The sequence below is a fragment of the Actinia tenebrosa genome, unplaced genomic scaffold (genome assembly GCF_029948245.1).
Source record: "Actinia tenebrosa isolate PJP-AT-01 unplaced genomic scaffold, QUT_ActTen_1.0 PGA_scaffold0__85_contigs__length_37466705, whole genome shotgun sequence".
Taxonomy (NCBI): Eukaryota; Metazoa; Cnidaria; class Anthozoa; order Actiniaria; family Actiniidae; genus Actinia; species Actinia tenebrosa.
Window position 1 is genome coordinate 16,376,467 of NW_028292569.1, and position 24,421 is coordinate 16,400,887.

At 38.0% G+C, this 24,421-nt stretch overlaps 3 protein-coding genes across 6 annotated transcripts; 1 reads left to right on the plus strand and 2 right to left on the minus strand.

Moving 5' to 3' along the window:
• Positions 1-2,823: 2,823 nt before the first annotated feature.
• LOC116301458 (astacin) lies at positions 2,824-6,524 on the minus strand. The gene is made up of 9 exons (XM_031710524.2): positions 6,398-6,524; positions 5,660-5,833; positions 5,420-5,543; positions 5,047-5,138; positions 4,795-4,878; positions 4,565-4,707; positions 4,108-4,252; positions 3,504-3,610; positions 2,824-2,882 (listed from the first exon to the last, which is right to left on the minus strand). The coding sequence occupies exons 1-8, from the start codon at positions 6,453-6,455 to the stop codon at positions 3,504-3,506; spliced, it is 927 nt and encodes a 308-aa protein (XP_031566384.2). The 5' UTR covers positions 6,456-6,524; the 3' UTR covers positions 2,824-2,882.
• A 1,809-nt stretch (positions 6,525-8,333) lies between these two features.
• On the minus strand, positions 8,334-14,760 carry LOC148913584 (zinc metalloproteinase nas-15-like). 3 transcript variants are annotated; one of them, XM_089033393.1, is made up of 9 exons: positions 14,609-14,760; positions 14,048-14,221; positions 13,808-13,931; positions 13,535-13,626; positions 13,376-13,459; positions 13,146-13,288; positions 12,455-12,575; positions 8,990-9,090; positions 8,334-8,438 (listed from the first exon to the last, which is right to left on the minus strand). In XM_089033393.1, the coding sequence occupies exons 1-8, from the start codon at positions 14,664-14,666 to the stop codon at positions 8,990-8,992; spliced, it is 897 nt and encodes a 298-aa protein (XP_088889519.1). In that variant the 5' UTR covers positions 14,667-14,760; the 3' UTR covers positions 8,334-8,438. The 3 variants fall into 3 exon arrangements, with proteins under 3 accessions (XP_088889519.1, XP_088889529.1, XP_088889524.1); XM_089033403.1 differs by having other exon boundaries at positions 14,048-14,335; positions 14,609-14,673; XM_089033398.1 differs by lacking the exons at positions 8,334-8,438; positions 8,990-9,090 and adding an exon at positions 12,133-12,293.
• A 3-nt stretch (positions 14,761-14,763) lies between these two features.
• On the plus strand, positions 14,764-23,459 carry LOC116301476 (uncharacterized). 2 transcript variants are annotated; one of them, XM_031710549.1, is made up of 5 exons: positions 14,764-14,816; positions 21,848-21,993; positions 22,427-22,513; positions 22,729-22,834; positions 23,160-23,459. In XM_031710549.1, coding segments are annotated over exons 1-5 (351 nt in total). In that variant the 5' UTR covers positions 14,764-14,814; the 3' UTR covers positions 23,170-23,459. The 2 variants fall into 2 exon arrangements, with proteins under 2 accessions (XP_031566409.1, XP_031566416.1); XM_031710556.2 differs by lacking the exon at positions 14,764-14,816 and adding an exon at positions 20,976-21,101.
• The last annotated feature ends 962 nt before the right edge of the window (positions 23,460-24,421 follow it).

Sequence of the window (24,421 nt, forward strand, 5' to 3'; positions counted from 1 at the left end):
CTAGAGAGGGGTCGTATTATAGAGGTCTGGTTATAGTGCAATTAAATTGCATGTATGGACCAAAGAAAGTGTTCGTATTAGAGAGGTGTCCGTATCATAGAGGTCCTGTCTATAAGTCAAAAATAATTGCTATGCGACCAAAGAAAGTGTCGTATTAGAGAGTTTGTCCGTATTATAGAGGTCTGTGTCGTATAAGTCAAAAATAATTGCATATTGGCCAAAAGGCAGTCTCGTATTAGAGAGGTCCGTATTATAGAGGCCCTGTGTCTGTCTATAAGATCAAAAAGAGTGCCATCTTGGACCAAAGAAAGTGTTGTAGTAGAGAAGGGTCCGTATTTTAGAGGTCCTTTTATAAGTGAATAATGGCATAGGGGGAACGAAGAAGTGTTCGTTATTCGAGAGCGGTGTCCGTCTATTATAGATGGTCTGCTCTATAGTCCAAATATTGAATATTGTGACCCATAAGGATGAGTCTTCGTATTAGGAGAGGTGCATGTCGATCAGTAGTTATAGAGGTATTTGTTTCATAAGTGAATAATTGCCATATTAGGACGCCCAAAGAACGTGTTGATTAGAGAGGTGTCCGTATTATAGAGGATAATGGTTATAATGTGAATGTGAACGGGCCTATGGCCCAAAGAAAGTGTTCAGTATTAGAGAGGTTGTCCGTATTTATACGATGACGGGAAGCACTCCTGTCCCTACGTCGAAAATAATGACAAGTTATATGGACCAACAGGGAAGTCTTCGTATTCGAGAGGCTGCCGCTATCTATAGAGGTCTGTTTATAGTGAATAGTGCATATTGGACAAAGAAACTGAAAAGGGAGTTCGTATTAGAGGAGGTGTCCTATTCTAGAGGGTCTGTCTATAAGTGTCAACAATAAATTGCTATTGGGGACCAAAGGCAGTCTTCGTATTAGAGAGGGGTCCGTCTTTATAGAGGTCTGTCTATAAGTCCACAATAATTGCATATTCGGACCAAAGGAAGTTGTTCGGATTAGAGAAGGTGTCCGTATATAGAGGTCTGTCTATAAGTCAAAATAATTGCTATTGGACCAAAAGAAAGTGTTCGTATTAGAGAGGTGTCCGTATTATAGGGTATGTCTATAAGAAAAATAATTGCATATGGACCAAAGAACAGTGTTGTATTGTGTCGAAGGTTGTCCCGTAGTATAGAGGTCGTGTATACGTCAAAATAATTGCATATCTGGAACAAGAAGAGGAAAGTGTTCATGTATAGAGACGGGTGCGGGTTATATAGAAGGTCTGTCTAATAAGTCAAAATACTTGCATTATTGACCAACGAAAGTGGTTGTATATTCGAGAGGTGGTGTCACCGGGTATAGATGTGATGTCAAGATACAGTGAATACGTGCATTATTGGACCAAAGAAGAAGAGTGTCCGTCATTAAAGAGGTAGGTCAGTGATTAAGAGGTCTGTATTATCCAGTGACTAATTGCTACTTGAGACAAAGAAAGTGTCCGTATTAAAGGGTGTCGTATTATAGAGGTCTGTTTTTCTAAGTGAATAATGCATATATAGCAACAAAGAAGTGTTCGTATTAGAAGAGGTTCCTGTGTCTGGATACGTATTATAGAGGTCTGTCTATAAGTCAAAATAATTGCCCTATTGGACCAAAGAAAGACGGATGTGTTCGTATTAGAGAGGCTTCAATAGTCCGTATTATAGAGGTCTGTTTATAAGCATGAATAATAAGTGGCGAACATATTGGACCAAAGACAAGAAAGTGTTTCGTATTAAAGAGGTGTCCGCAGTATTATAGAGGTCTGTTTATAAGTGAGAAAGTGGCCTATTGTACCAACAGGAAGTGAGGTTCGTATTAACGAGGTGTCCGTATTATAGAGGTATTGTTTATAAGTGAATAAGTGCACTTATTGCGGGACCAAAGAAGTGTTCGTATTAGAGAGGTGTACCGTAATTATAGTGGGAGGTCTGTTTATAAGTCAAAATAAATGGAATATTGGACCAAAGAAGTGTTCGTTTATGAGAGAGGTGTCAGTATTATAGAGGATCTGTTTTAAAGTCACAAATATTGAGGCATATGATGGGACCAAAGAAAGTGTTCGTATATAGAGAGGTGTCCGTATTATAGAGGTCTGTTTACTTTTGTCCAAGTGAATACGTGCATATGGACCAAAGAAAGTGTTCCGTTATTAAAGACACCCCCGGTGTCCGTATTATAGAGGTCTGTTTATAATCGTGAATAATTGCATATGGCGACCAAAAGAAAAAGAGAAGAAAGTGTCCGCTGATATAAGGTTTATTAAGAGGTCGCCGTATTATAGAGGTCTGTTTTATAGTGAGAATAAGTGCATACGTGCGGGAAACAAAGAACGACCTATGTGTCATTTAAATAGGGTGCTCGTATTAGGTCCTTTGTTTATAAGTGAATGAAGTCATAATTGCGGGACCACAAGGAAGTGTTTTGGAGTCGTATTAGGACAGGGTGTAACGTCTAGTAGAGGTCTCGTTTATAACGTCAAAATACATTGCATATTGGACCAAGAAAAGTGTTGTTCGTATAGAGAGGTAGCGTCCCGGTATTATGGAGGTCTGTCTATAAGTGAATAAGTGCATATTGGACCAAAGGAAGTGTACGTATTAGAGAGGGTGTCCGTATTATAGAGGTCTGTTATAAGTCAAAATAAGTGCATATTGTACCAAAGAAAGCGTCCGTATGAGAGAGGTGTCTGTGCTCTGTGCTGGGACAACACTACACTTGCACAATGTATCTTCAAATCATTAGCAGAATTAGTTTGATTTGATACAATAGGTAGAACAATACCATTAAGGCCCTAATTAAATTAAATTATTTTATCTCATGATTTTGATGAGCCAGCGAATCAAATTCGTAACATCTGTGGGTAGAAAAGAAAATATTGTGAAAAATTAATATAGTAATCATATTGTTTGTTTGTCGATTCCAAATGTGTTAATGTTAATATTGTTATTTTCCGATACATAGTAGAGAATGTAATAGTGCTCAAGGAATAATACTTATATTGAAACGTTCCAGCTTCAAGAGGCCCATCAATGGGTGATGTATTAAATATAACAGTAAATACCGAATAAATGGACGGTAATGGATTTTGAGACATGCATATGGTCTTAATATAACTAATATAAAATATAACTTCACATGAGCCGAACCCTATTGACATCAGAGAAGACCGCCTTGTTATCCATCGTTTCAATTAGGTTCGGCTTATGTGAAGTTCGAAGTTTGATCTGAGCGTTAACACTACAGACATCGTTACCTATATCATATAGTGTTTTCCCATTTCAGACCACGTGTCATTCCCTAGAGTATCATTTCTTGTTTAACGGTTGCGCATGAGAAGACTCATGAATATGGAAACAACTCATACAAAGAATCTTATTCTCAAGAGAATGACACGCGGTCTGAAATAGAAAAACATTACGTAATAGGGAATGATGAATATTTCTGTTACTTTCCTCATAATCAAAACGTGACCCACCTAACACAGATTGCAGCTTTTTTTGCACCTTTGTTTGACAATCTGCATTCTCTTGCAGTCTCCTCTTGGGACGTGGTATGAGCAGTAACGACCAGTGTCCTTGCAGTCTAAAAAAATCATCATATACGTGGTTTGCGAACTTTTTTGTAAAAGAGAAAAAATGTCGAACTTTTAAATTTTCTTACATTGATGTGTCACGCGCCGTCACGACAGTGCTCACGATATTAAGCTTTTTCAAAAAATGTTGGTGAAGAGTTTTGTTGCATGTTGTATTGATGGTTTTCAACCATTCCCAAGAGAATTGAATAACAAAGACACGGCGGCCATACTGGAGGATATAACAAAAGACTTCATTGACAATTCTTTTGTTAAGTTCCTCTAACATGGCCGCCGTGAAAACCATCAATACCATGCCCAAAATCCAGAATGGGCAATGTATTTGCAATCAGAGAATGAGTGCAAATGAATTTTTTTCAAAACTTTGTCTGAACAATTGCTGCTAGTCAACTGAACAAAAAGAAGTGTGCAAGCGAGTCTGGTTGTGGTAAATGACGCTATTTAGCAAGTGACCTGATACAATATATAATGATACCGATATACTCACCACCTGGAGGGGGAGGGGGTGGGGGTGGTGGGTTAACCCCTCCACCTTCACCACCACCACCACCACCACCACCACTGCACTTGTACATCATGTTCATCTGTTGGATGTCGATCTTACTCAAGTTACTGCGGTTGCCAAGTTTAACCTATAAATAACAATAAACATGGAGCTCGTTCAGCTGGTTAGTTGAAACCGACAAACCAACACTCAGGATCTTAAATCTGAAGAGAAGATACAGCATTCTATAAAAATATCTGCAATTGGTTAAAAGATCGCTGTGGTTTGGAGAACCACAGTGTTTCATTGAGGAACGTTAAAGAAGAGGGAAAAAATATTTGCGCACAGCCGTCACGTGTCACCGGCACACTAGATAATGCGCCGTCTTCTTAGATAAGTGTTCCGAAGGCGGGAAGACACATGCACGTAAGCTTAGTCACGTGACACCCTTCACTCTTACCCCAGATTTTTTAGCTACGATGGTTGGTCTCCTGTTTCTGCTGAATGCATAAGCATCATAGTGCATGACGCTGTAGTAATCGTATGGAGTTCCCAGAGAATCAATGGTGGACCTTGGGTACTTGTTAAAGTTGAACTTCATGCCTTTGAAGAAGAAAATAAGATTTGTGCAACAGGTGGATAATATATTTGTTAGAGAAAAGAAACCTTATTTCACTATGCATAACTTACTTGGGTTAATGTTATTCCAGTTGATGGTAACGTAATCGTCTCGATCAGGGCGTGACTGCTCGTGGTAAAAACCGAGTGCGTGACCTAGAAATTGTTCAAATAGGAAAATGATAAATCCGAAGATTGCGTTACACTTGTTAAATGCCCGCGGTATCCGGCTTATGTTTCACCTTAGGCTTTAACTGAAAAGGGTCAGTCTTGGTTTCAGTGTCTGCCAAAGACTTTTTAAATAACAGATTGCGTTACACTCACCTATTTCGTGCGCAACGATTCCTGGGTACCAGCATCCACTGGCAAGATTGATTCTTTGAAGACGTCCTGTTCGTCCCACCATGGAAGAGCACCTAGAAACCAACACTTTTTTTTAATTTGAAAATTTTAAGAAATTAAAAAATTTTTAAATTTAAGATTTTAAATTGTTAAAATGGAGAACACGATACGGTTGAAATTGGATGTGTTCCTCTGGGCTGTCCATTGTGGCTGGCAATCCTAAATGATACACCATAATACTAGCCTCAACAAATCTTCCTCCTCCCTCCCTTCCCCCACGAAAGATGCTTCCTAGTACCTTTCCCGAAATACCAGAAAAATGAGTGTTTTCATAGAAATGTATGGCACTACTTACCCTCTTCCAATCTGGAAGTGCGCATACGCATGCTCGTTTGCCCTCTCTTTGAATCTGATACAAGTATTGTCAGTCCACATTTTCATTCCGGCTCTGATGGCATTCATTGCTCGGGAGTTGCGTCCTAAATATCAAAGAAAAGGCATTTATATCAATGGAACATACAAATAGAATCTTGATCAATAGAGTGGAGAGCGGGAAGAGACAAGATCGATGAAAGACAGGCGTCGAGCTACTCACGTAAGCTGCCGTCAATAGTGTAAGCCATCACTCCTCCTGGCCAACGGCCATTCTTGATGCTTCCTCTACCGATTGGTTTATCCACGTCCATTCCCATTTCAGCTGCCATTCGCTGAGCGTCAGTCAGGATCATGTCTCCCTCGTACAGGTTTGGGTCGTCAACTCCGGCGTTTTCTTTTATGTACATACACAAAAACAATAAAAAATTTTGCAAAAGAAAAATCTAAATTAATGAAAGAATACTTCATTAAAAAAGAATAATAAATATCTTTATTTCATCGATTCATGGTATGCTGCTGACAAAGATCTCTCCCTCTGCCATTGCACATTAAGCTTGTTATAGTACACACGCTTCTCAGTTGCCTCTAGGGTCTCAGATTTGATTCTTACACTCGGCATCATACGCGTGAGTAGAGTTTGTTTGATAAAATGAAGGGTTTCAAAAGATAGAAGGAAACTATATCTTAAGGGTAGAGTGAGAATTCCTCTCGTTTCTTCAGAGTGTCTTGAAGGGATATGTCGCTAATACTGATGATACCCCGGGGATGATACCGAACACCTAACACAATGGTTCAAAAACTCTTTCCAACAGGCTCCTATGTCCTACATCAAAAAATGTAAAAGCAAATATGCTTGCTTGAATTAACACGTAAGAAGAAACGAAACGCAAACAAACGAACGCGGAGCAGTTGGCAAAATTTTGAAAGAAGATAGAAAATTTAACGCTTTTTTTCTCACCTTCAGGATTGCTACCGAACGCCACACCAAGAAGAACACACAAAACAAGGAACTTCATCTTGAATGTCTATGGGAAGAACTGTGCTTGGAGATTGAACATGGCTGTATTTGTAAGGGAAAAGGAGGATTTCAGCTGCTGTGCACCTGGGAAGCTGAGGAAATATCACCAAAAAACAGAAGGCAACACAGGTTAGTAAGATGTGTTTTTGTTGACTTGGGACAGGACATCGAGGTATTAGTTCTACAAATATGTACTTAACTTTTTAAAGTCAGCTTTAGGAGCTTAAACATTTTTGCTACATGGTTATTCCATTTATCCTTTCTTTCATTTTTCCTTCCTTTTTTTTAATTATTTTTAACTCGTATGCTTCCTTCCTTCTTTCCTTCCTTCCTTCCCTCCTCTTCGCTCACTTCATTTGTTCGTTCGTTCTTCGTTCGTTCGTTCTTCGTTCGTTCTTCGTTCGTTCGTTCGATCGGTCTTTCGTTCGTTCGTTCGTTCGTTCGTTCGTTCGTTCCTTTGTTCGTTAGTTCGTTAGCTCGTTCGTTCGTTCCTTTGTTCGTTCGGTCTTTCATTCGTTCGTTCGTTCGTTCGTTCCTTTGTTCGTTAGTTCGTTCCTTTGTTCGTTCGTTCGTTCGGTCGGTCTTTCGTTCGTTCGTTCGTTCGTTCGTTCGTTTGTTCGTTCGTTCGTTCGTTCGTTCCTTTGTTCGTTCATTCGTTCGTTCGTTCGTTCGTTCGTTCGTTCCTTTGTTCGTTCGTTCGTTCGTTCGTTCGTTCGTTCGTTCGTTCGTTCGTTCGTTCGTTCGTTCGTTCCTTTGTTCGTTCGTTCGTTCGTTCGTTCGTTCCTTCCTTCCTTCCTTCCTTCCTTCCTTCCTTCCTTCCTTCCTTCCTTCCCTCCTTTCTCTCTCCTCCCTTTTTCCTTCTTTTCTTCTTGGTATATATTTAGTCATCTGTGTATTCCTTAATTGTGTCTGTTTGTTCAGTCGACGGAGTTTTTATTTCTTTTGTGCTTGATTAATAATTCATAAATCGATATAGAGTATATGTTTCACTGAAAAGGCAAAAGCTGGCTTCTAAAAAATAATTCGGTGATTATTCATGAGAATGTTCCTAAAAGCATGTGTTATGGCGGTAAGAGAATGATTTGTTCAGTTGTGGACAAACATTTCATTTCAAAAATTGCGGCGAATGATGAAGTGATTCACAAAAGAACTTCATTTTTACCAGTATTGTGAATTTTCTGATCTCGCTTTCTGACTGGTCTAGAGCCGCGGGAAATAGGAGGACAATCATAAATTACGTCAGCAAATCACGCGCCCGCTTGAACCCCTCTTTTGTTTCAAATTTACCTTTGTTTTTGTAGTAAAATTTTTATTTTTTTGTGGTAAAAAACCAATTTCCTTCAGTTTTACATGGTATGTACTCTTATTTACCACAATTTTCGTCATCTAGCCGTCAAAATGTTGTGTACTCACGAAGCGTAGCCGTGGAAGTCCACAACATATTTTGACGACTCGATAAGAAAAGTCGTGGTAAATAAGAGGGCGTACCTTGGAAAACTGGAGAAAATAGGTTGACTACCCTTATCCAATCATCTTCTCGCCATCACCATGACTCATCATGCTATGAGGCACATGAGGCCCTTACACTATTTAGTGTCATCAGCAATAATAGTTACATTCGGAAAATTCGTTTGAAAGCTTCCAAATTTGCCGTATTAAGAGTCGGGAAGCAGTCACGTGACTCGTAAATGATCATGTGATTCTTAGCGATCATTACAGATTACACGGATAACACTATTTATTCTGTATGTCAAGACTTGAAATCCCAGCTGAAATAGGCCCACCTTCGAGATATCAAAATTCTAAGATCTTTCAAGTTGTTCAACTTTAACTTTTTTGATGAACTTCAACTTTTTTTTTAGTAAACACACAAGGATTTTTTTTTAAGTAAATGCTTTATTAGAATTCAAAATATGTTCCACAGTTAAATATCAAGGTTAGTTATAGATATATAGCTTGTAATATCTTAGGTGGTGTCCATCTGAAAACGATATCAAAGAATATTTTTTTAATTAGCCTGGAATGAGATATTCTTTTGTTTTAAGTATCATACAAGTGAGGCTATCAGGGACACTAGAGAAAAACGTTTGCGCATGCGTGCATTTCAGCATGTTTTCTAAGAATTTTGAAGAGTTTGAGTGAGAAAATAAAGTTTGTTTTCTCCAAGTATACAAAAAAGGTCCAGGGTATACTTTTGTAAGACCAAGATACTGTATTAAATAACACAAGATGAAAGAATTAGCCTTAAGTTTCAAGCATGGACTGGTACCAAGTTTTGGTATTTTGTGAAGTCCAATTATCAGGCATGTTTGGAAGTCAAATTTACGTACGTATGTATTGGCTAATTTGCATACGGATCCGGAGCATGCGCAGACGTTTTTCACTCGTGTCGCTTTAATCCTCATTGCTCAGGATTAGACTAAAAAAGGATATATTCATAGGTATGCACAAGAGAATATGAACTAAGTTCATTTTCTCTTGGTATCCAGGTATTCTACTGAGCAAAATTTCGTCCAAATTTTTTCAACTCACCTAGCACATTTTGCAGCTCTTCCTACATTGGTCTCTGATTCCCGCGTGAAGTCCGCAGCCAAGAGCAAGGATTGGGCATAGAGGATTGTTGTCCTTACAAACTAAATAAGATTGCAGTGCAATTAATGGCAAATTATCTCAGCGCGTAAGAGGATAAAAGCTATATAAGGAAAGGGCTAGACCACGTATATGAAGTTTTATTTGGAGCAAGTGCGGTTAAGTGATGCCAGAGACCCGCCCTGTGTCTTCACACTATTGTTTCGAGTTTTCTATGCGAATACGTGTAACTTTAGCTTTAAATACCCTCAAAACGCAGCATTGATTGAGAGAGAGAGAGAGAGAGAGAGAGAGAGAGAGAGAGAGAGAGAGAGAGAGAGAGAGAGAGAGAGAGAGAGAGAGAGAGAGAGAGAGAGAGAGAGAGAGATGTCTGTTATTTAATCTCGGGAAATTTCATCAATGTACAAATTGGTTTTCATGAAAACCGAGTTCATAGGTAATATATATAAAAAAATAATAATAACGTTAAGAATATATAGACAGATTTATGAAATAAATTCTCATCTACCCCCCAAAAATATTATAGTAATTAAAGTGTTAAGGACCAACAGACGAAAGATTCCTCTTAAAAGATTTTAAATTATTGGACAGTCTGACACTTTGGGGTAACGAGTTCCACACTTTTGCACCGTCATAAGAGAGAGCTCTTTTTAAAAACTCAGTGCTGGGTTTCGGTAACTTTAAGCACTTCTCTCTACCACGAAAATCGTAGGTATTTTCTTGAAAATAAAAGAGTTCCCTTACAGATTTTGGTGCAAGTGCATTTAAAGTCTTAAACATCATTATTGCTTTATGCTCCTTTCTTCTTCTTTGTAAGCTTTTCCAGCCTAAAGAAGTTAAAATATCACTAGATCTGACATCGTAGCTGCTTTTTGTTATTATTCTTGCAGCTCTATTTTGCATTTTTTGCAATCTTTCAGCAGACGTTACTGGTAAATTATCCCATACCACGTCACAATAGTCAAACCAAGGTAAAACGAGAGCCTCATATATGGTAATAGCTGTCTCCAAGGGGATGTAATCGCGGACTCGTCTTATGCCACTCAATCCAGAGGATATTTTTTTACAAATGTAATCAATATGAGCAACCCAAGACACCCGTTCGTCAATCACAACACCCAGAGTTTTTGCTGTAGAGACTCTAGTAATTGGTTTGCTATTTAAATATATGTGTGGTTCGGAGGTAATTTTTTTCAATTTATCGTCAGAAGCAATAAACATGTGCTCTGTTTTAGCTGAATTTAAGCTAAGTTTGTTAGCTTTCAACCAGTTATGAATATTGGAAATATCAGCGTTCACCTCGTCAAATAGAGTCTTTTGTGATGTGCCACAAGTGGTGAGACTTGTGTCATCAGCATACATTCTAGCATTTGAAAATTTGACACTATTTGGCAGATCGTTTATGTAAATAATAAATAATAATGGCCCAAGGATTGAGCCTTGAGGGATGCCGCAATCGAGTGTTCTAGAGCTAGATAAGGTATGGTTTATGTAGCATCTCTGACTACGATCTGTCAGGTAAGATTTGAACCACTTTATCGACTCTTCTGCAATCCCATAATAGTATAATTTGTGGAGAAGTATGGAGTGATTTACTGTGTCAAAAGCTTTTTTAAAATCTAGGAAAGTGACACAGTTCAATTTACCTTCATCCATATTGGTAAGCCACTCCGTTGTGGCTTCTAGGAGTGCAGTAGTAGTCGAATGAAGCGGTCTAAATCCCGACTGCTTTTGAGAAAGTAAATTATTTGAGTTTAGATACTCATATAACTGGTTAAAAACTATTCTCTCGAAAATCTTAGCAATAGTAGGTAAGACCGAAATGGGACGGTAATTATTCAAATCATCTTTGTCATTAGCTTTATGAATTGGCGTAACTTTCGCAAGTTTCAAGCCGTTAGGAAAAATCCCTTTATCAACTGATTGATTGAATAGCTTCACTAGTGATTGACTTATTACTGGTGAAGCAATCTTGATGAAATGAGATGGTATACCGTCAAGACCTGTCGCTTTTTTAACGTCAATAGAATTAATGATTTTCATAAGTTCATCAACTGATGTGTGTCGTAAGGTGAATGTTGAGCCAATTCTAATTAGATAATCATTATAAGCAGTCGGTCCATCGGGAATTAAACAAGCTAATTTAGTCCCAATTTCAGAAAAATGACAATTGAATACCTCAGCTATTTCCTTCGAGTCACACATCGATGTATCACCTGTTTTGATAGATGTTACATAAGAGCCAGATTTAGTCCTTCGTGAGAGGACTTCATTAATAGCTTTCCAGACCTCCTTTGAGTTTTTTGAATTTTGTGCAAAATGATTTTCATAATATGACTTCTTGGCTCTTTTTATCTCGTTGTTGACGCGATTTCTAATAGACTTATAATCACTCCAGTCGTCCCTCGAATTCGTTTGAGTAGCTTTTTGTTTCATTTTATCTCTATCGTACATAGCTTTCCTCAAATCAGTTGTCATCCAGGGAGACTTCTTGTTTCTTATTCGTTTTGTTTTGATCGGAGCGTGCGAGTCAAGAACAGAGAGAAATAACTCTTTCCATCTGTCCCACATGTCATCCGGGCTTTCCTTATTATCCAAACAATCCCAAGGGAGTGTTGCTAAATCCATAAGAAACTTGTCGGAGTCAAAGTTTTTAGCCGATCTAAATGAGATCTTACAGTGATTGTTGTTTGTCGGAATTGCTATTTTCCGTATTGTATAAACCAGACTATGGTCACTGATACCAATGTGAACCACTCCACTTCGGACTACCCTATCTGGGCTATTCGTTAAGATCACATCAATGAGGGTTTTACTTTTTTCAGTGACTCTAGTTGGTTCTGTGATTAACTGCGTAAGTTGAAACAATTCAGCAGTCGTATTCAAATAGCGGGTTTGCTGATTAATATTAGTAGATAATAAATCACAGTTTAAATCCCCTAGGATATAAATTTCCTTAAACTCAGAATCTATTTTTGTTAACACATTTTCAAATATATTGAAAAATGAGCGTGTATCATAGTTAGGAGGCCTATAACAGGCTAAAACGGCAAAAGACTTGCTATTTGGCTTCATGATTTCAAAACACAGGGACTCTACTTTATCATCAGTTAAGTCACTACGGTTTTTCCCATTTACGCCCTTTTTCAAGTATAAACAAACTCCCCCTCCATTGCGGTTTCTATCAGACCTATGGATGTCATAGCCTTCGATGCTCACCATTGAACTTGGGATTGATGGATCGAGCCTTGAGAGAGAGAGAGAGAGAGAGAGGCGGTAAAGGACCTCTAATGATCTTCTTTGAACCTGCCTTGTTGGAACAAACTGTCGATGTTTAATATCTGTCTTTATAGATATTTGCCTTTAATTCAAAAACGTTTTTATAATGTTTATAATCTTGTCTTTTACCTGGAGGGGGAGGGGGGTTAACGATTCCACCACCACCACCACCACCACCACTGCACTTGTACATCATGTTCATCTGTTGGATGTCAACCTTACTCAGGTACCTGCGGTTGCCAAGTTTAACCTGAAAGTAGGAAGATACGGTTACATTTAGTATGTAGGATTTTTGACGCAGAGTGTACCCTCGTCTCCCGCTTGAGGGAGAATTATAGCCCTTTTTCTTGGCTGCTCTACTAGCGTATGTGCGTACCTGCCATAAACTACCTTAACAAGCTCTACGGATTTATTGAATTCATTCAAATAACTACACATTTCTCGACTTCGCTTGAATGCCTACGAACAGTTCAAGTCGAGATGAAACTTTCCATAAATACAGCAAATGTATGAACTTATCAAGACAATACAAGGAACCGCTATTGTTTTGTGATCACCCAAGCGACTACGGGAAAAGTCTATTTCAATCAGGGGCATAGCGAGGTTTCGATTCTAGAGGAGGGGGGGGGGGGGGTGTCCCATTTTCCCGCCAAATCCACAGGAATCCCGCATGAATTAATAATTTTTGGTGCCAAAAGCAATTTTTTTTGGTGGACACGTGACCCTTGTTCCTCCTCCCTGCTTTAGTGACTACAACCCTTATCATTTCTACATACACATTCGCTAAAGCTTTAATTAAAATCATACTATCTGTTCTTACCCCAGATTGTTTAGCTACGATGGTTGGTCTCCTGTTTCTGCTGAATGCATAACTATCATAGTGCATGACGCTGTTGTAATCGTATGGAGTTCCCAGAGAATCAATGGTGGACCTTGAGTACTTGTTGAAGTTGAACTTCATGTCTTCAAAGAAAAATATTAGATTTGTGCAACAGGTGGATAAGATATTTGTTAGAGAAAAGAAACCTTTTTTCATTATGCATAACTTACTTGGGTTAATGTTATTCCAGTTGATGGTAACGTAATTGTCTCGATCAGGGCGTGACTGTTCGTGGTAAAAACCGAGTGCGTGACCTAGAGGGTGTAAAAATAAGAAAAAAATCATGGACGTGTGCAAATTGCGTGATCTAGGGAATGTGTGACACTCACCAATTTCATGCGCAACAATGCCCGCGTACCAGCATCCGCCAGCGAGACTGATTCTCTGAAGGCGTCCTGTTCGTCCGACCATAGAAGAGCAGCTGTGAAATAAGGGTGCACCTGTTCATACATATTATTTAAGCAAAGACTATTCCTTTGAGCTTGCCCGTCATCTGACCATGACCACACACAGTTAAAGGGACAAGAGACGGAGAATATCTCACGATCTCACGTCCACGAAATGTTTTGCTTGACGGATTTAGAGAGCGTGACAATACTTACCCTCCTCCGATGTGAAAGTGTGCGTACGCATACTCGTTCGTCCTCTCTTTGAATCTGATACAAGTATTGTCAGTCCACATTTTCATTCCGGCTCTGATGGCATTCATTGCTCGGGAGTTACGTCCTAAATATCAAAGAAAAGGCATTTATATCAATGGAACATACAAATAGAATCTTGATCAATAGAGTGGAGAGCGGGAGGAGACAAGATCGATGAAAGACAGGCGTCGAGCTACTCACGTAAGCTGCCGTCAATAGTGTAAGCCATCACTCCTCCTGGCCAACGGCCATTCTTGATGCTTCCTCTACCGATTGGTTTATCCACGTCCATTCCCATTTCAGCTGCCATTCGCTGAGCGTCAGTCAGGATCATGTCTCCCTCGTACAGGTTTGGGTCGTCAACTCCGGCGTTTTCTTTTCAAGTGATTTGTCAATGAAGAGAGTAAGTATTATGTGATTTTGAGTACGTGCTTCTAAAGAGGTGTAATTGTATAATTCAAAATAGGGACTGGTTCACGATAGGTCTATCTGAAGTCAAAGGTAAGAAAACTAGATTTACACGAACTGGCATGAAAACCCTAAGCCTTGCTAAATTGTAAGCTTTTTCATAGCTTCAAACTTCGTCGCATTTTCTTGAGTATAGTTCTTTTTTTCCACGGGTAACAGTCGAGAAGGTAGTAATTAAGTTTGGATGTAACTTAAATAAAGCACACGTATTCTCAAGTGATTTTGAATGTGAACGTGAAAAATTGTACCTTTTTTCACTTTTTCGTATTCTCTTTTCATTTTCCCCCCACTTACCATCAGGATTGTTAGCAAAGGCAACACCAAGCAACACGAACAACAAGAATAACTTCATCTTGGTTGTCTTCTGAAAAGTTCTGTAGCTAAACAAGCCGAGTTAGCTGCTTTTAAGCTGGATGAGGTACCGGCAACTGTTTAACACCTGGAAAGCTGTGAAGGCATGGCGGCTAAAGGGCACAAAGGAAAGCTAACACAGACCGAAAATGTATGTATAATATTCGAATTCGTTTATATTTTTTGTAAAACAACACCTTCGCATTCAATCAACAAAACTGTTTGTGTCATATATTATGTTATCTTTATGATTTTTTTTTCTATGAGATTATTCATTTATACAAAAATATACGCTTTATACTTTTCTGTATTTTATGAGTACAGTTAACGAAAAGTGTGTGCTGATTTGCGTAAAACAAACGCATTTCTGGATTTGAAAAAAAAATTCTATTTGACATTAACAATATATTATATACATTAACATATACTTTTTCGAAACCATCATTTTTTTCCTAATTATGATATTTGGAAATGAAAAACGAAGAAACAGTAGGTCTGTTTGTCAACTTCCATTTGACCATATGCGCTAACCTGTTTACACAAGCAATACCTCTAATCCTCAACGCGCAACTAGTGCAAAGACATCCCGACATCAATATATCGCATCACGCCTTATTTAAAGTTTGAACAGCACTATCAACCTATATTAACAGTGCGTGTCAAAATTGCAGTTGATTCCGACATCAATATGGTGTTGAATTGCTATTTGGCCGATTTTTTTTACCTATTTGGACAGCTTAATAACCTGAATTAGATTCGTCCGTCCAAAGTCATACCGACTTTCAACATCTCAGTTAAACTTCGTTTTACTTCAAGTGAAGTATCGCTGTCAAGTTTCTCAATCAACTGAGGCACTGTCGTAGTGGATAGAGGAGAAAGAGCCTCTTAGGAAGTGATATAGGCATCTATTGACTCATCTCTAGTATACAGTCCTTTGACTAAACGTTGTCGTTGATCGGATCATTCCTACTCGCCTAGACCGAAAAGGATAACGGGTAAATTACCCAGAACTTGCGTCATCCAAACTGCTCGCCAGTTTAAATCTTCGCCGTATGCTCGAGGCATGGTTTTAGCAAATTAAATGGGAACGAAAAAAGCGAGCTCAAGACGTGTTAGATAACATATGCGGCAGCTAGTAACTGTGAATTAATTATCCCCATGATCCTTTTCGGTCTAGGCGCGTAGGGTGAAGCCGATCAAACGACAGCGTTAAGTCATAGGACTGTATTCATTCAATGCTTCTGGACATTTGTTCAGATATAATGACAATGACATTCAATGTAATATTGTATTTACAATTATCTTTTTTATTCATATATATAACACGGAATTGGATATTTTCGAAAAGTCAGTAATTCTTTTGAGAGAACGATTACATAGATAGATTAGATTAGACCAATCAGGTCGTTACACGTGAATGCAAGTGAACTATCCAAGCCTTGTACTAAAGCGACGACTGAAATTTTTTACTCTTAATCGATGCTGAAGAGGGGTGAAAGAGATTATGTTGATGATGACATTTCGGGTCTTCGTGGAAAAGAAGAAAGGCCTAGATTTTTATGCATGTTTTTTACTCCTCTAAGAATTGGAACATGCTTTCAGTTTGACCCCGTTGAGCTGCGCCACGCGTTTTATTTATTTATTTTTATTTATTTATTCTTTTTGATACGAGAACCGTCTATTAGGGTTTAGATTCATTTGTGAGTATTCTACTGAGATCAAAAAAAAAAAAAAAAAAAAAATTGAATCAAATAAAAAAGAACAAAACAAAACAAAAAACTGACCTCTACCCAAACTCTATCAAGATGTAAAAATGCCACTTCCTATATGCTTTAGAAGTTATTCGTAACTTCTATAAAACGAGTTCGAACGTTTTAAACTTTGTAACTATTTATTGTAATTAAGTAATAATTCGTTCAAGACTCAGAATTTTTTCTGAGACTCGGAATTTTTTCTGAATCTTTAAATTTGCAGCTGCATAAGTTTCTTGATATACTGCGAGAATCACCTCAATTTGTTGGCCTTTTGCCGCCGTTATGACCACTCTCTTTTTAACGAATTTATAACTGGTCCCCTTTCCAATGAAAATAAACGGAGATATATCAACCGTTTCGGTTTTAATCCTCATTTGGAACTACAGCAGCATAGTTGATTTTCTTGTGCAGTTGTCTTTTCTTTGGGTCGAAGATTCCCATCGCAAAGTCAACCGTAATTTGAGGAGGTTCAATTGCCATCTCTCGGAATGAACTTTTTCTCTTTTTAGAAAACATCCCAACCCAATTTCCCTCGTTGACATTTGTGCTGCTCCCAAGAATGTGCTGCATTCTTGCTTTCACTTCTCTAATGTGAAGTTCAGGCAAAAAGGTGTTGGACTTTCTCACTTGGGCACGTGTGGTTGCTAAGGCAACTGCTCTTGCCGCTGACCGAAACGTTGATGTCTTCCTTGGCGTTTCGGAGCAATTCTCTTCACATTTCTTAATTTCTAGTTTATGATTTGCATCGTTTTCAGAGTGTACTAGCTTTTCCTCTCTGCCTTGAAATAATTCTCCACCTTTTTCGCTGTATTCAAGAGCAGAAGGAGAAAAACAATCCTCAAACACCTCCGAGACGTCGGCCATGTTTACATCGGTTGGAGAGCAGGCTAAGATAGGTTGATCTGCACAATAGTTTATTCCATCAACAGGGTTTATATAATACTCAGGCGAGGAGCTATTTGTCACAACCAAATTTTTTGTCTTCTAATAAGTCGTATTCGCACTGGAACATGAGATTATATGACCGCAAACGTCAATAGCCAATCTTTTCGTTCGGTTCTTGTCCAGTTGGACTCGTTCAAGTAATTATACTGATTGACAAGAGAGATCGACGCAAAAAAAAACAACAAAACAAAAAACAAAATAAAAACAACGCATTCACACATGTCCAACCATGATGATGACAGTTTGTGAATGGGCGCAAGATATGATGGTTATACCTCATCTAACCAAATCCATCTCACCCTACCCTAGCGAAAAAGAAGTGATAAAAGGTCAATTTAAATTTACGTCAGTAAATTTTTTCATCTTTTCACGGTGTATATTTTACTTTTTTTTTATCATTACTATTTCGTTAGAAACACCAACGCAGCTCACACTAGTTTTGAGCTAGTTCTTCTTCTAGTGAAAAAGAGATAAGCCATGCCACGTGAAAAAAGTGTTACGAAACTGTAGAGTCATGGAAACCCCAAACAACATGTGACTTGCCATGTGATGTGCAAGTTACGCAAGTCAATATCCTAACGAACCACAGTGACCAAAACCCTTGTCTTACCTCTCTAAGAAAAAAAACAGCCGAATATGAGAAAGCTATGAAAAAAGCAAGAAAAATGGCTAGGAAAGATGATAAAAGCACAAAACTAAAAACCCTGAAGTTGTTATGTAAGTCTGATGGTGAAAAATACGCGTGAACGGGTGTATTACGAGAGAACGCTGCCCCACCCGCAACCGTCTTAATTTTGCCCGCTAATTAACACGAAAAACGTCATGGAAACCCCAAACATGGAAACCCCAAACAACATGTGACTTGCCATGTGATGTGCAAGTTACGCAAGTCAATATCATAACGAACCACAGTGACCGAAACCCTTGTCTTACCTCTCTAAGAAAAAAAACCAACCGAATATGAGAAAGCTATAAAAAAAGCAAGAAAAATGGCTAGGAAAGATGATAAAAGCACAAAACTAAAAACCCTGAAGTTGTTATGTAAGTCTGATGGTGAAAAATACGCGTGAACGGGTGTATTACGAGAGAACGCTGCCCCACCCGCAACCGTCTTAATTTTGCCCGCTAATTAACACGAAAAACGTCATGGAAACCCCAAACATGGAAACCCCAAACAACATGTGACTTGCCATGTGATGTGCAAGTTACGCAAGTCAATATCATAACGAACCACAGTGACCGAAACCCTTGTCTTACCTCGCTAAGAAAAAAAAAGCAGCCGAATATGAGAAAGCTATAAAAAAGCAAGAAAAATGGCTAGGAAAGATGATAAAAGCACAAAACTAAAAACCCTGAAGTTGTTATGTAAGTCTGATGGTGAAAAATACGCGTGAACGGGTGTATTACGAGAGAACGCTGCCCCACCCGCAACCGTCTTAATTTTGCCCGCTAATTAACACGAAAAACGTCATGGAAACCCCAAACATGGAAACCCCAAACAACATGTGACTTGCCATGTGATGTGCAAGTTACGCAAGTCAATATCATAACGAACCACAGTGACCGAAACCCTTGTCTTACCTCGCTAAGAAAAAAAAAACAGCCGAATATGAGAAAGCTATAAAAAAAGCAAGAAAAATGGCTAGGAAAGATGATAAAAGCACAAAACTAAAAACCCTGAAGTTGTTATGTAAGTCTGATGGTGAAAAATACGCGTGAAGGCGTATTACGAGAACGCTGCCCCACCCGCAACCGTCTTAATCTTGCCCGCTAATTAACACGAAAAACGTCATGGAAACCCCAAACATGGAAACCCCAAACAACATGTGACTTGCCATGTGATGTGCAAGTTACGCAAGTCAATATCATAACGAACCACAGTGACCGAAACCCTCGTCTTACCTCGCTAAAAAAACCAGCCGAATATGTGAAAGCTATAAAAAACATCGCCAACTATTCCGGTCATGCGCCCGCGTACAAATGCAGCGGTGTCGCTTGAAAGTGTTAGGCGAGTTAAGTCAGATTTTACAAAGAAATGTATAGAGAGTCAAGATAGTTTTCGATTTATAAATTTCTGTGTAAACAGTTTTCCACTTGCCGGGGTAGAAGATCAATATATAACATTAAAACATTTGATTTTTACCAAACATACTTTAATTTGCTTGGAAAAACCTTTTCGTCTCGATAGTTAGATTTTTACAGCCTTCTTGCCATATGTGCTTTGTTAAATTGCAAGAAAAGCACAAAAGGTCAAATATTATAAACAACATTTCTCAAAATCAGAGCTAGTTACCTCATTTGCCGGGGTCGATCCTTAAAATACATACATTCTAAATTACTGATGTCGAATCTGTGGTCGATTGAACGAATTTATACTTTTCGTTTTTTACTTTCAAAAACTCCGATTTGAGACGAGTATTTGTGAGATCCTTTCTTCAAGAATAGGCACTTTGTGAAGTAAAAACCTTGAAAATTATTCGCAAAATACGGCATGTTTGGTACCAAAATAAAGCTTGAATCCTCAGCTCTCGTTTGTCATCATTTGTAATAGGATACCTATTAAAGCACAGGAATACCGTAGCAAAAAGGTTGTTTCTCTAAGTCCGGGCCTGAGAGAGCTTGGGCTTCCTGTGGTTTTTATTTTATACATTATATCCGTTGACTTGCCGAGCGGCGCATGGCCGGAATAGTTGGCGATGAAAGCAAGAAAAATGGCTAGGAAAGATGATAAAAGCACAAAACTAAAAACCCTGAAGTTGTTGTTATGTAAGTCTAATGGTAAAAATACGCTTGAACGCTGCCTCACCCGCAATCGTCTTAATCTTGCCCGCTAATTAAAACAAAAAAGGCCTAAAAAAGAACGTTCTGATTTTTATCGCATCTAAACCATTTTTACTTTTAAGTAAAAAAAAAATTAACTTTATCAAAAGTACTCATTATCATGAAAACTTTTTATTTGCACTAATTACATCATCACTCTATTATCCCATATATAAGCAACTATTGTTTTAAATTCTCTTTCCTGTCCAAATTAAAGATTAATAATTTTGTATCGTTTCCATTCGCGTTTTTCTAGTATAGTATAGTTTGGGATGACATAATTAATCTGCAATAGGACTATGTATCTGCCCAATTTGGAAATTATTGAATTCAAAAAATTCTAGTCTGCATATACTGCCTAATTGGACTCTGCCTATCGGCCTCTTTCAATTTTGTCAGTCCTCGGAATTTTTCCATCCAATTATTTCCAAATTGGACAGCATGGAGTCCTATTACCTATACTAATAGTGCGGGTGTTTCTACCTTAGCAATAATACTAGGCTACCGCTAAATCATCCTCGTTTATAAGCCTCCCCCAAGTTATTATTATTATTATCATCATTATCATCATTATCATTTTATTATTATTAATAATAAAACTTTAATGCGGAGAAATATCTAATTCTTGTTTGTTTGGACCATTGGGGAAACAGCGTAGAGAAAAGAATTAATGGGGAAAGAACAAGAAAGTATGAAAAGACCTGTTGGTACTTGCAAGGAAAAGAGCGGTAGTTAGCATGTATGTATATTGTATATCAACACTCTTAAACAAAAGCGAGCGATATTGAATTGACACGTGAACAACAGGTATCCTAGATGTGTTGTTCTTTGACTTCAATCTATTGAACGCAGCTATTTTAGTTGCTTCAGTTGTCTCTCTACTTGGTCATTTCTGTTGATTTTAAAACTCCTTTAAGGTAAGAGAAAGATTGACTCCTTATAGCAATGAAAATTCTATGCTTTTCTCTGGCATGAAGGTCAGAAAACATCATTTTAACCCGAAAACCGGCCTCGGAAATCCAAATTATTTTCCACTTATATTCCTTACATCTTGAATTTCTTTGCTATATTTTTCTCTTTACATTGATTTTACGGCGACTGAATTTTATAATTTATTTATTTTTACGAATTTTGGTCCCAATGTCCGATTACTATTACTTCTTTCAATCGTTGCCAAGTTCCCACATATAGTTTAGAAGCAAACCTAGTCGATGCGACACTTGAATCACCAAAGACAAAATAAGACATGTAACACTAAATTAATGACCAATTTGCATGAAAATGATAATTGTATCTTTAGCAGATGTGATAATGATCAAGTTCGCTTTGTTCACTTGTCGCGGCAGGGCTTGTATTTCTTCTTACACTAAACCTATTATAGCTAAGTTAAACTGTTTGTTGTCTTCTCTCATATATCACGAGTTGTAAAATATAGAAGAGAATGCTTTAGGAAAGTCTGAGATCACCAGACTGTTCGATCCGGCGACTGAGTTCAGTGATCAGTTCTTGATCAAATACAAATATCCAAGCGTTATTATTTGATCAAGTTCGAAGCTGTAGACCCAGTTCCAATTCTTAGATTATTTAAATTTCAGAAAAACAAGATTTTCCATCTGGGTAAAGAGTATTTATTTTCTATCGATTTTCGTTTCTTAATTATCAGGAAGATGGTTCATAATAGTCTTTTTATGTTGCTTTTCTTGGCTTGTTTTGTACGTCTATCCTTGTGCTACCCTGTTGACAGTGACCTAGGCTCAGGAAGTGGGGCTGGGAGTTCTACTGGGGACCACAGGCCTCCACATCCAAAAGGTAGGTGGGCTTTAATGACACAGTGTTCCAGGGTTTTATTGAACAGTCCAGACGGGAAATTTGTTGGTTTTCAAGTTTCTTTGACTGAGAACCCGGCAACATTCCATTGTTATACTTGCTGTGATTATGATGAATATTTCTGTGGTTATTAATGTGAGGTCTCATTAACTAGTAGCCTTTTTGAAACACTACGCCAAGCCAACCTCATTGCTGGCACGGAGGGTGGTCCTTGCCTGGGTTCTTTGCGTCCTCATTGGTTCTTTCACCTCCCCAAACTCAGAGACAAGCCCGCCATTTCCTACGTGGTCATCCGAGCCACGAGGGATTCACAGTTCCCAATGTAAAGAGCCAAGATCTTTTACTCCTTTTCGAATGTTTCTTATATAAAATTTGAAAGTATTTTTGTTCTCTTTTGTATGGTTGACATGCGCAGTAACAATACCATGCAAGCCAAAGGTAGTGGACCACAGTAGAGGAGTCTACATGCACGCACATCCCAACTACCCTAACTTGCCTGGAGGTAAGAAATACACAACCATGACTGTCTATTCATGATTTATAGATTTTTTTTTTCCAAGATTCTGCCACCAATTTTCCTCTCTCGCGTCAAGAAATTTTTTTTCAAAATTCTTCCACCAATTTGGCGACTAAATCACGGGCGCACTCAAAGGATCGAGAGACGTACGTTTGAAAACTTTGTTTATTTAATTTCTTGTCAACTATATCTTTTCCCAGCTCCTGGAGGGGCATTCCATGCCCAATACATGCATTCAGCAGGAGGAATTGGCAAAGGAAGGAAAAGATCTCTTCGAGAGAGTATGATGAGATTGTTTAAAATCAGGTAAAACTTGATTATAGAAGCTTTATTATTTTTCAAATTGGCACGCACAACATGCATGTTCAAATTTTTAAACAGTTATAACTTTAATGTCGATGGACTCAATCGAAGACTTTTACCAAATATAGTGATGTACAGAACTTTTCACAGTCGCCATGTTGGATGAATTTAACAAAAGATTCGTCATTAGGCTCTTTCGTTATATCATCCAACATGGCGAGCGTGTCTTTTGTTATTGGGAATGATTGCAAACCAGCAATGGGTCTGAATGACCAACTTTTTCTCATACGAGAATTTTAATCGAAGTCGTATTTTTTTCCATTTGCAGGACACACTAGATTAACAGTTATATTTCTACCCCCACTTGAAGATCAAATTCAAAGGCCCATTTGATGCTTCGATTAGTTTTACAAGGATTTTTTACATCAACGACGCAAGTTCAATGACTTTGAGGACTTTGAGATGCGGATATAAAAAATAAATTTGGGATACCTGTGTCATGATATGATAATATGATTCTGAGCTGAGAGTTTCTATTACTATATTTGATATACAAGTTTGTAAGTTAATGTCTAGATTTGTAAAAGCATTTTTTATATTTTAATCGTATTAAAAAGTTTAAAATTAAGTGCTGTGCCGTGACAGACCGATTCCTTCACGATGAACCGACCACAGGAAGCCCAAACTCTAGAAACACTAAAAGTATCAGAAAAGTGCTTTTAAAGAAAGAAAATCTCATTCATATCAATTGTGGCGAAATCAAGAAAACAGTGCAACAATAGTTTGGACAGATTTCTAAGATTTTTATTCACAATTTAGTATGCACAAATACAGAGCTCGGGCCTCCTGTGTAATAATGCCCAGTGTCTCCCGGTCTAGCCTCAGTTGGCGCGAGATTTGAAGACCAAAGATTTAAAGTTTTGAAGTTGGGGAGGATTTTGGCTCGAAAAAGCCTATTTATAAGTTATCCTCAATTAGTTAACCCTTCATAAGGTAAGATATTATACTTCATTTATTATTGCACTTTTTTTTTAAAGTTTTTGTAAGAATTTTTTTTTAGTTCAACTGATTCAAAATGGCTGACACTTGCAAACACCACTCTTGTAGCTTAATATATCAAAGCGAAAGATCAGGTTTTTGTTTTATTGGGAAGTATTGGTAGATGGGAAAGTATGTTTGTGAACGCTTCCCAGCCCTTGGAAACTCTTTCTCTTTACCATGGGAAAGATATGGTTATTTTCTGGAACTACACAATATACACTCTTCAAACCTTTCTCATCCCTTGGAAATTCCAATCCCCCTCTGTGGAAGAGGTATGAATAATATACCTTACCCTGTTCAAACCCTCCATATAACCACCTCTTGGAGATTCCAATCACACTCCATGAGCATCTATGGAGTGAGTTACTATAAATTATCATAAATATTTTCTTAAACTTATAGAGTACTCGCCCTAAATCCATGAAACAAATACTAATTTTTAGTACTAAATAGTGATAATCAAACAATAGAAAACAAAGGATTCTGTATGAATTACTACTAATTAGTACTAAATAGTATTCATGGGTTTAGTGCGTGCACTCTAACACA

Coding starts and splice junctions, on each gene's coding strand:
- LOC116301458 (XM_031710524.2), bottom strand. CDS start 6,455: ATGAAGTTCCTTGTTTTGTGTGTTCTTCTTGGTGTGGCGTTCGGTAGC. Junction 5,544..5,659: donor CACTATTGACGGCAGCTTAC/GTGAGTAGCTCG, acceptor TTTGATATTTAG/GACGCAACTCCCGAGCAATG. Junction 4,253..4,564: donor TCGTAGCTAAAAAATCTGGG/GTAAGAGTGAAG, acceptor TGTTATTTATAG/GTTAAACTTGGCAACCGCAG.
- LOC148913584 (XM_089033393.1), bottom strand. CDS start 14,666: ATGAAGTTATTCTTGTTGTTCGTGTTGCTTGGTGTTGCCTTTGCTAAC. Junction 13,932..14,047: donor CACTATTGACGGCAGCTTAC/GTGAGTAGCTCG, acceptor TTTGATATTTAG/GACGTAACTCCCGAGCAATG. Junction 13,460..13,534: donor CATTGTTGCGCATGAAATTG/GTGAGTGTCACA, acceptor TACACCCTCTAG/GTCACGCACTCGGTTTTTAC.
- LOC116301476 (XM_031710549.1), top strand. Junction 21,994..22,426: donor CAGGCCTCCACATCCAAAAG/GTAGGTGGGCTT, acceptor TGACATGCGCAG/TAACAATACCATGCAAGCCA. Junction 22,514..22,728: donor CTACCCTAACTTGCCTGGAG/GTAAGAAATACA, acceptor ATCTTTTCCCAG/CTCCTGGAGGGGCATTCCAT.